Below are 11,530 nucleotides of genomic sequence, written 5' to 3' on the forward strand. Positions count from 1 at the left end.
TGTGATGTGCTGAGGACCTACTGACCACCCGGGCAGCGTTCCTGCCCCAAGTGCATAAAACCTCCAACTATGAGGAAAGAATCCATCAAGCCCAAATAGAGGGACCTGTTAAAAACCTGGCTTTGTACTATTTAAAAAATGTTAACTTCTCAAAAGACAAAGACTAAAAACTTCAGAACTGGGGGGAAATGCTACTGACGAACAATCTTGGGACAATTTGGTAAAATCTGAATCGTTATATATTAAATAGTCATGTATTAATGTTAGATTTCCTGAATTTGATCACTGTACTGTGGTTATGTAAAAGAACATCCTTTTCCTGGCAGACACTGTGTGTACTCGTGCGCGTAAAAAGAGAAAAAGTGAATGAGGTGAAATAACAATGGGTGAATTTAGGTGAAAGGCTGTATGGGAGTTTACTAGACTGAACTTTCCAGAATGACTGAAATGTTTCAAAATAAGTAAAAAAAAAAAAAAAAAAAGAGAGAGAGAGAGAAAATGGTAGTTCTTAGTTTTATTACAACAAACAGTGTATTTTCTCACAAAAAGACAAATCTAAATGCTTGACCCTTGGGAGTACACCTTAAGTAGTAAATTACCTAAGCAGCAAAAATTTGGCCTATTTAATGAAAATGCACAGAAGCTTGCAACCACATTTAATAGAAAAATATTATCACTTGGAAGTCTTTAAAGGTTGAAGATTTGCTCTAGGGCACTATTCTTTTTGTTTTCATCAAATTCCCCTCCACAGGGCAGGAATCCCAACTCTCTGGATGCTCACAGGCCAAGGGACGGCCGAGTTCCACCACAAACCCAACCCAACACACCACGGTGAGATGGGAAGCAGCATGGCGCAAGTCGGGTCTATTCCTTCCATCCTGATGGTTCTGGCGCTGGCACAGCAGGGGAAATGAGACACCAGAATTCCTTGGCAGCTGCAGCAGCAATCCAGTTGGCCCATGGAGCTTGCACTTCACCTTTTCTTCACAAACTTCTTTCTGGAAGCATTGGGATTTAACCGTCTCCTCCCGGCTCCTAAGGTGGTGTCCCGGACCTGCAGGGTGGCTGACCGGCTGGAGATGTCGTTCTCTGCAAAGGGAGATACCCCAGCTACGTAGTCAGGGGCAAACACATCAGTTTTCTGCCTGGCCTTTCGGGAGAGCCGCAGCTGAGGGAAGCGTTGGTCCTCAGTCAGGTGGGGGTTGATGGCATATTTGCCTCCTTTGGGAGTAGGAAGTGAATACTGCAAATAAGACAAGGAAAGGCCATCAGAAGGATGGGGATCCATATCCATACACTCAGATCCTGTTAGTAAAGCTTACCTGACAACTCTGGATGCAGGCAGATGACATCAATGGAGTCTCATTCACTGCCTACTATGCGCTAAGCCATAACATGCATCTTCCCACTTGATCTTCACCTCAACTCACAGATGAAAAACCCAACATGGTATTTTGACTACATACCCTCAGCTAAAGATAGAAAGATTATATATAAAGACAACTCTGGTAAGCAGGTACCATTTTCATGATGGTTTAGGTTACCAATTCTGAAACAACATGTGTTCTAGGGTTGAGCAATTAAGTTAATCAGGGGGTTATGAATATGATGAAGGTGGAGGGCTAGAAGGAACTCTCCAGTGGGCTAAAACTGAAGTTATAAATTCCATTTTTAATACAGATATAGAAATAGAAAATATTATGTGTGCATTTATATACACATGCATATACGCCGTGTCTCCGTCCACTGCGGGCCGGGAAGCAATGACAGCCTAGGACAAGGAACATACCCCGTGCCCAGATCTTTGCTTCTAAAAACCATTCTCCAGAAAGAACCAGAGTTCCTTAGAGAACTGAGTGATTCCAGAGCAGGGGCAGGCGAGGGATAAGAGAGTCAGAACATCTCCCTGTGCCAGAAAGTAAAATGTTCAAAGAATAACTGGGACACGTCAAAAGCACACAGAAGCCAGCCTGACACAGCTCCATGAACAGTCTCAACATCAAAATAAATAATAACAGTAAGGGATCACGGCCTATAGACTAAAATAAAAATCCATGACACCACACTCATACAAATAAATAACGGGGAGAAAGGGGGGAAGTTCCTCTTTACAGTTGAATGCGAAGGAATGATGGAATTAGAAAATCATCATTTGGCAACCATCACTGTAAAACTGATTCGGGCAACTTTAACCAGTGAGTCAAAGTTTGATGTACTTACACAGTATCAGAGTCTTTCCATAAATTACTTATTAATTACAAATAAAAACTTTATAGAAAATTTGTGGCCAAGTTTGAATATGGTCCATAGATAGCAGTTTACAGCAATGTTAATCTCTTGGTTTTGACAATTATATTGTAGTTACATAAGAAACCATCTTAACCAAGTGAGCAAAGTTACTATCAGCAGTGAACTGGACAACTAATTACCATTTACCCTGACGCGGTGCACTGAGAAGGACACAGCGTCCCTTCTGGGTGTCGCTGCCAAAAACGCACAGCCTGAATCTAACCACGAGGAATAAACCCAAGGTAAGGGACAGTCTGCGAAGTACCTGGCTGTACTCTTCAAAGTGCCAAGGTCATGAAAGACAAACGACTCGAGAAACCACGTCAGTACAAAAGAGACTAAACAGACATGACAGTTAAACCCAGTGTGTGACCCTAGATTGGATTCTGGACCCAAAAACCCCTTCTTTTGCTATGAAGGGAATTTGTGGCAAAGTGTGAATACGGTCCATAGACTAGATGGTAGTACTGTAGCAAAGTTAGCCTCTTGATTTTGATAATTACATTATGGTTATGTGAGACAGAGTCCTTGTTTCAGGAAATACACACTGAAGCATTTAGGGGCACAGGGGCATCACAGACAATTTACTCTCAGAGGGTTTAGCAGAAAAAAAAATACATATATAAAATGATAAAGCAAATGTGGTAAAAGGTTAAACTGGGAAATCTAAGTGAAGGGTTAATGGTAAATATTCATACTATCTTTTGGAACTTTTCTAAAAATTTATAATTATTTCAAAATAGAAAGTTAAACAAAATTCTTCTTGTGCCTTCGCAGCATCTGCCACTCGGTGCCAGTTGGCTACACTCTCATACCCACTTGTCTCCCAACCTTCTCTCCTGATTCCTCAAAACAAACCCAGCCTAGGCCTCTCTTTTGTGCTGAGCATTTACATGCTCTTTCCCCTCTGGTTAGAGAAGCTTCTGGAAATCCTGTGTATTCTCAAACTTCTGCACAAATCTAACCACCACCACATTGCAAAGGATCTTCATCTTTGCGACCCCACATGCATGTGGCCCTTATTGTTTGCTGCCTGGAATTACTGGTTATTTCTCATTAGACTGCAAACTCCTCAAAAACCTCACGTGGAGGCTGTGTTGTGTACCTTCCCCTATCTGTCTTGGCACCTGGATTAAAGCTTTTCTCTAACTATCCTGTAGAAACCACAATGTTTTTTTTTTCCTCTGTTCCTTTTGATCCTAGTGCTAAGAGGTCTTGCTCTTGCAGCCTTAGGCCCTGCTGTCAGGGGAGTGGGAGACACACCACTCACCCGAAGGCCCCGAGGATTCAGGACCTTAGGGTTGCGGGAGAAGTGCATATGCAGGGTTCCATCATCACTGACGGTCACAGACACCTTCTTCAGGGTCTTGTTTCCACAATGTGAACAGAACACTCGGTTCATGTCAGACGTTGTCCTGGAGACACAAAAGGAGATACATCATACTGGTGCCACAGGCAGCAAACCCTGTCCCCAGAGCACAAGGTGAGTCATGGGCCTCAGAGGAGGAGGAAATGACTATAAACGGGGAAATGCTGAACCGTAGTGGACACGTCATAGACCAAGGCCACCAGCCTCATGCTGACGATATCAGCAAACTGCCGCGGCGTGATTCTCCGAGGGAACAGGCAAATGACACAAGTAGCAAGTAAATATGAAAACTGAGCAGAATATAGTTACATTAATAATGAGCTCTTACTGAACTCTGTAAGGCAATATTCTACAAGTTCAACATCAAAGCAATCCTATGAGGATGTCTATCTTCATTTTTCAGATGGGGAAACTGAGGCAAGGTAAGGGAGCTTGCCCAAGGTCCCAGAGCTGGTAAGTGGGAGATATAAACCCAAGGAATCTGGCTCCAGAGTAATGCTCTTAACATCAGCATACTTTCTCAAGGGGCATATTGTTACAGCTCTAAGTAACTTGTCTCCAAATGTCAGCCTGGGCATTAAGCCAGGAGGTAGCTCGAGGTACCAAGAATTTATTAATAATTATATAGAAACACTGAAAAAGCTGCTCTGGTTGAAAGGGTGTGGATGTTGAGGGCAGACCCCAAGGCCTTGCCCCTCCTGTCTGTTCAGGCCCCAGTGGTGGACCCTGGACAGGAAAAGCTGCTGCTGTCAAGGACCGAACAGCGGCACCGGTGTCTGTCCCTGAGGAATTCTCCCCCAAGTCCGAGCGGTCAGGAGACAGGAGCTGCGTGAGACTGCCAGAGAAGCCACGTCCTTCACCCGCAAGTCTCCGAGAGTCAAGCAGGCCCCTCTCAACAGGTGCGGGGAACTAACTATTCCATACAAAAGCTGTCCAGTCACTGGGGCTAACCTCACAAGAATGGAGGACATTTCTAAGTGTTTCTAAGAATAAAACTTAGGGAAGGACAGGCTTTGGTAACAAAGGACAAGGGAGGAAAGGGGATTTCATGAAGCAAGGTGCTTCACTGTGGCGAGCCTGGTACGTTACACACTAAAGATTCAGAAGAAGGTGAGGCAGCTTTGAGGAGCAGCTCATTACGTCATGGGCAGGCCTGCAGAGGATGGCAGGGAGGGCCCCCGAGCCAAGAGTGATGGGGAACAAGGCTCCAACCAGGCAACCCCATCCTCAGTGCAACAGCACTTGGGGACTCAGTGAGAGGCACTTTGCTGCCTCTGAAACCTTCCAAACAGGCCTCTGTAATGAGGGCTCCATCAGATGATCCACATCATGGCCACTGAATCTATGGGATGGCTGGAAGCCACCACAGTATAAGTTCCCAGGGCCACGCATCAACAGCAGGGCTGTCTTACAGTCTCTGCCGCTTCACCCAGCTCTCTGGGATCCCGGGGCTTCCCCAGAGAACACCAGCCCCCACCACAAGAAGAACCAATTCAAGAGTCAGAAAGGAAATGGAGAGAACGGCATCGTCAATGAACTAACAGTTGATCTGACTGAAGCGCTTCCCATGTGCCAGCTACTACACTCTTATGTGATTATCTCCCTAGTTCCTCACAAAAATCTTTTCAATTTTATGTAAGAAGAATCTGAAGCACAGAGAAGTTAACCAACTTTTGCAAAGTCATACAGCTAGTAGGAGATAGAATCTGGATTTGAAGCCATATAGTCTGGATCCAGAGTCTACTTTTTTTAAATAGAAAATTTCAAACATAAAGTACTCACGTACTCACCCAGCTTCAACACCCATCAATTCACGGCCATCTTGTTTCATTTCTGCACTCACCCACTCGTGTATTATTTAAAGCAAATCCCAGACATCATTCCATCCATAAACATTTCAGTACTTATTGCTAAATGATAAGGGTTCTTTGCTCTAGAACCCACACCCTTAATCTTATGACACTAAAATAAGGACTAAAAACATCCCTCCTGGATTTGTCAGATGGGAGGTCACTGGCCACCTGTGTCCGGGGGTTTTAGTGCCCTGGTTGGGGCAGAACCTAACCCACCTAGGAATGAGGAGGTGGAGATGGAAGGAGTACCTGTATACAATGCAAGGCTCTTCTTCAAGAAGTTTGTGGAAGGGCTGGGAAGAGAGTAGAGTGTTCAACGGAGGGGCACTGGGTCCAGAGTATTGGTTACTTACTTGAAACAGCCGTGACAGCGTAAGATGTAGCTCCGGGCCTCACGGATCAGCATGCCGTTCACCGCCAGCACATGCAGCCCCATCTGAAGCAGGACATTCTGCAACCAACAAGTTAAAGTGGAACTGAACTCAGAGCAAAACCAAATTTTCTTTTAACATTTGTATGATCACATAAAAGAACTTCACAGATGCTGGATTGGCTCATAAAGGGCTTTTGCTAAGGAAAAATAAGCTTAGGATGCCTCTCAAGACATCCTAAGGACCCAGATTCCTCTTATCTCGAGTGCTGTGGTCTCTATGCCTCATTTCACCAACGCCCCTCATTTGCAATCTCTTAACAGAGACTTATGTTTTGTGAGAGCAAATATACTCATTTCTAGGCTGGAAATCTTACCTACTTTCTTCCAGTACTTAACTGAGCACAGAATATTATATACACTGAAAGAAAAGCATTAACAGATCATGAATAGTAAACACTAAAAACTTAATACACTATAAAAATTTTTTCAGTATATTATGATTCTCTAGCCTCCAAACAAAACTGAAAATTACCAAAGAGCACAGGTAAAGTTTCCAGAAGCAGGAAAAGCAGCATTATACGACAGCTCTGTACACAGCCCCAAACCTCCGAAGGAGGGACCAGTGCCCATGACAGGTAAGACCCAAAGATCAGGGCTGGCTGATGCCCAATCCACTCACCTGCATGGCAAAGTCTGTAGTCACACAGCCGACCTGCACGTCCTTCGGGACGGCACACTGCTCCATCTCCTGCTGGATCTGCCGGATGTTCTTGGGGGTTATCCACCCACCCCCATCGTCATCACTGTCTTGGTCTTTGCTTTCTTCAAATCCATTCTCTTCCTTCTCCACCTCCTCCTCCTCACTTGCAACATCCTCACCTCCATGATTCTGAAACATTAACAGGATTCACAAACTCCCAGCCCAAAGGAGCAACAGGGAGAAGCTAGTGTGTTGTCATCAGGAGATCGTAAATCAGGGCCTCACCAGCAGCTCCTGCAGTTCATGGTCAATATTAGGCAAAGGGTTTCTCCAGAACATGAAGGAACTGAATTCTAGGTCCTCAGGCTCACCAGCTGGGTGTCCATGTTCTACTGTTTCTCGTGGGGGTTTAGGCTGAGGTTAAAAGAATAATAATTTTAAAACCTGAAAACTGAAGGGGTTACAGATGAAGTGATACATGCATACAAATCAGACCAGACAGGGCTGGACAAACTACGACACTGGTCTGGGTAAATTTAGCTTACCGTAAACAGACAATTGGTGGAGACATGACATGCAGCAAAAAAGAGCATGAGGAACACAGACTGTGTAGGAAATTACCTTTGAGGGCAGATGGAAACCAGAAATATGTAGAGGAGTTTCTGGGTGCTGAAATGATGAACTCATTTTCACCTTTAAAAGAAAAGAAAAAAAGGACAGCCCTAAGTAAAGAAATATTGTTTGAAAACTCAACATCGAGGAGTAATTAAGAAAAAAGAAAACAAAATATTTTTCCCCAGTTACTAGAAGATATTCAGTGTTTTAATAAAATTGGAAAACATAAAACTACATATAAAGAATTACACAGTGATGCCATTACCACCAAATAACCACTTTTCGCAGATTTCTTTTTTGTCCTTATACGTAAAGCTGTAATGAATGCCATTATGTGTAAAACCTGGAAGCACCTTTGGTTATATCCTTAGGATAAATGCCTAAGAGTGGAACTGCTGGTCCAAAAAATATGCTGTTTTAAAGCTTTTCATACAATATCTAACTCTTGCCCAAAAGGCTGCAGGAAAGGGCAATTTTTAGGAATCATGAACTGACAGATGCTGCATGGAAACCCAGCTACCAGTCACAGAGTCAGAGTTCACGTAAAACTATTCCCTTCGCCGCCATCCTCCCAAAACATTCTGGTGACAGGCAGAGGTCTGTATTCAGGCATCACTTTTTCAGTTTTTGGATTGGAGGACTCTAAAGCTGATTGAAAACAAGTGCGGGCAGTTCCAACTATAGTATGGCACAGGAATGTGAGTCCACCATAGTTCTGATGACTTTAGGCAGAGGAGGTCAAGCAATTCTTTGTCAACACTATTTGAAATGAATTATTATAAGGTTAATTATTTGGCTTCCAAAATCCTCTGCCTGGAAACAGCCAATACGGCCCAGGCACAAATCCATTGGTCTCTTCAATCTAGCCAAGGAGGGCAAGTCCCTACAAGCACTACAGGAACCCAGAATTCTGAAGGTAGCAAGGGTTTAAAAAAAATCCCAGCAAGCACTTAGTGTTGCTTCTTGCTTGCTTCTGGAAAGAATTCTTTCTGTTTAAAAAAAATAGTGAGAGCCAGCTCTGATAGCCTAGTGGTTAAAGTTCAGGACACTCTGCTTCGGCGGCCCAGGTTTGGTTCCTGGGCGCAGACCCACACCACTGTCTGTTAGTAGCCATGCTGTGGCAGCAGCTCATGTAAAAGAACCAGAAGGACTTTCAACTAGAATGCACAACTACGTATTGAAGCTTTGGAGAGGGGAAAACAAATAGTGAGAATATAATTGATTTTTACTCTCTTTCTGCATTTTTCAAATTTAACCAACCCTTCCCAAGAACCTACAGATCAAAAGAGACTGAAACAGGGGGGCCCAGCAAAGTGGCATAGGGGTTAAGTTTGCATGCTCTTCTTCAGGGTCTGTGGGTTTGGACCCCAGGCACAGACTTACACATTGCTCATCAAGCCACACCATGGTAGCGTCCCACATACAAAACAGAGGAAGACTGGCAAAGATGTTAGCTCAGGGACAATCTTCCTCAGGCAAAAAGAGGAAGATTGGCAACAGATGTTACCTCAGAGCCAATCTTCCTCACCAAAAATAAAGACAGAGAGAAACTGAGACACATTTGCTAATTGCAATGTATAAACTTTATTTGGAACCTGATCCAAACAAATAAACTATTAAAAAATTTTATAAAATAATTGGGAAATGTGAATGCTAACTGCATAGTTGATGATATTAAGGACTTACTATTAATTTTGTGTAGGTGTAATAATGGTTTTGCAGCTATTTTTTAAAAGAGATACATCTTATTTTTATTTTTAGAAACAGACCAAGAAATACCTATCAGTGAAATATGATGTGAGTTCAAATTACTCAGGGCTGGGGGTCAGTAGACATGAAAACAGATGGCTCGTGAGCTGATAACTGTGGAGACTGAATGATGCGGACACGGTCCATTCTACTGTTTCCTCTACTTCTGTATATCTGATAGTTGCCATAAGAAAAAGGTTAACACCTAAAACAGAAAGTTAAAACCAACAATCCTCCTGATTTACCTTTTCTGGTTCTTGTTTTAGGTGAGACACCCCAACAAACTCTGCTTCCAACTGGTAGGTAAGTGCCAGCACTTGGATATCTGTGGCAGAGAGGCTCGGATAGTCTCCAGTTTTCTTTGAAAACTCAGTAACTGTAAACAAGAGATTCCCAACTTCAGACTGAGGCAAAAAACCATAAGACCTTGGGAAAACATCATGGAAGTATGGTAAGAATTTAAGATTAACAGCCCAAGAAAAACTTCTTAACACTTTCATCCGTTTCCTAATCTTTTTCCACTCATGGTTGAGACATTGTATTCTGTCATCAAGGTCCAAGCCAGTTAGGTTTACTGTGACATCCTTCTCTAGTGCAAATGAAGGAACAGGAGAGCAAAGCTAATAGAGTCATTGAAAGCATAACATTTGCAAATGATGAGAGTTCCTTATCTAGGCTTTGGTGTTATATTCTGTCTGAGCTCTAAAATTTTTTGATTCTAAATTGGCTAGAAAAGCAAAGGAAAGTGTTGCAAAAAGTGGGAAAGAAGGAGAGGTAACATGAGAGGAAGAAAGATTAAAGGGTTTGAAAGTTGTTCTAAACCATGTTTTTACTTAAAAAAATAAGGTATTTTGTGGATTTTATCTGCTTGCAGATTAATCAGGATAATTTAAAAAAATTTAAATATTACAGAAATCTCTTCATTCATTCATTCAACACTATTGCATGCCTATTACATGCTAGACAATATTATACTCGCTGATGTTTCAGCAGTAAATAAAACAATGTCCCTACCAATTACATTCTAGTGTCCACAAAGTATAAAGTAAACTTTCTCATTCAACCCCCAAAAATGGCCACTGGAAATGGTTTGGCAAACGTTCCAAAAGACGTTGTAAATGCAGATACTGGTATTTATTTGTTTTTACAAAAAAAAATAATAAACTATACTTACTAACTTAAAAAAAATAAAATAATAAAATCCTTTGATTCTAAGTATAATAGATTAATGGAGTGGATGACCAGATTCCAAATTGAGATGGAAAGTTAATTGAACCAACAAACAGAAAGATGTCTCCTCCTACACTGGCACAAGGAACACTAAGTATATTGCTCACATTTCCTAAAAAGCAGATATTGATTAACAGCAGCTAAAATTTATTGGGCACTTACTACGCACCAGGCAGTGGGTTAAAAGCTTTTCATTTCATCCATCAGCCAAATCCTATGAAGTTAAGCACTATTAGTATTTCCTCAGAAAGATTAAGTAACTTGTCAGAGATCACACCGCTGGTAAGTTGGTGGAGAAAGCCACAGAAATCTCCAACTACTAAAAGTAGGTAACATTTCCACTCTCAGCCTCTAAATCCTAAAACACTTCCAGCCACCTAGGACCCTTCCTGGACATCACCGCCTTGATCCCTAACCAAAGAACAAAGCGGACTCCTAAGTCAAGCGATAATTGTTTAGTTTTCTTTCAGGACTAATGTAAGGCTTCAAAGCCACCCCTTTTTCTGACTTGAGGCTAGCCTCCACATCCAAAACAGTGATCACTCTGATCTACCGAAAAAAATGGGCGAAAGTAAGAAATCCTAGATTCCTCTATTTTTAATCCAAACAAATTTATTAAAAGCTTATAGGGCGCTAGACTCTATGCTAAGTGACGTATTCCTCACTTAACACTCCCAGCAACCTCTGAGGTAGGTGGTATTATCATTCTTATTTTACAGATATGGCAACCGAGGCCTAGAGAGTCTGAGTGATCTATCCAAGAGCATAGAGCTAGTAAGTGGCCTGGCCTGGCTGACTCCTGACCCAAGAAGCCTCTCCCATCACCATCTCCTAGAACATGCAGTTTCTAGGTCAACTGCTGATCAAGTAGCCAGACCGCAACTTGCATCTGCACCCTGGGACCGAGCTTTGCCATCAACACCGCGGCAGAGTGACTCACCCAGCCGCACGTATTCCGGAAACGGCTCTTTGAAACGCAGCTCGTAAGGGAGGACCGCGAGCCGCCTGCGCGTGGCCTTGTCCCGTATCTCGCTGATCACATCCCGGATAGTGTAGATGTTCTTCCCGATGTCCTGCAGAGAGACCAGCCCAGCTCACACCCGCCCGATTTCCCGCGATTCTGCAAAGGTCGCCAGCCCAGACCCCGCTCCTCTCCACCGGAGCTCCCTGTACCTGCAGAGCCGCGTCCCGCAGGAAAGCCCCAGCGTCTGCCACAACGTGCTCCACCGGCGCCATCTTGGCCGAACGAGCCTGGAGCGCGCATGCGTACGGAGTTGCGCCCGCCTCTTCGTCCCAATCCCAGCCCCTGGGAATCGCGAGGAGCAGCCGCGATTCAGCTGCACCCCCTGGTG

At 43.4% G+C, this 11,530-nt stretch overlaps 1 protein-coding gene across 1 annotated transcript; it reads right to left on the reverse strand.

The window, feature by feature from the left end:
- Positions 1-497: 497 nt before the first annotated feature.
- NOB1 (NIN1 (RPN12) binding protein 1 homolog) lies at positions 498-11,530 on the reverse strand. The gene is made up of 9 exons (XM_014858477.3): positions 11,352-11,530; positions 11,119-11,251; positions 9,194-9,324; positions 7,206-7,277; positions 6,870-6,998; positions 6,564-6,773; positions 5,865-5,962; positions 3,560-3,704; positions 498-1,243 (listed from the first exon to the last, which is right to left on the reverse strand). The coding sequence occupies exons 1-9, from the start codon at positions 11,412-11,414 to the stop codon at positions 974-976; spliced, it is 1,251 nt and encodes a 416-aa protein (XP_014713963.2). The 5' UTR covers positions 11,415-11,530; the 3' UTR covers positions 498-973.

The sequence above is a fragment of the Equus asinus genome, chromosome 28, assembly GCF_041296235.1.
Source record: "Equus asinus isolate D_3611 breed Donkey chromosome 28, EquAss-T2T_v2, whole genome shotgun sequence".
Taxonomy (NCBI): domain Eukaryota; kingdom Metazoa; phylum Chordata; class Mammalia; order Perissodactyla; family Equidae; genus Equus; species Equus asinus.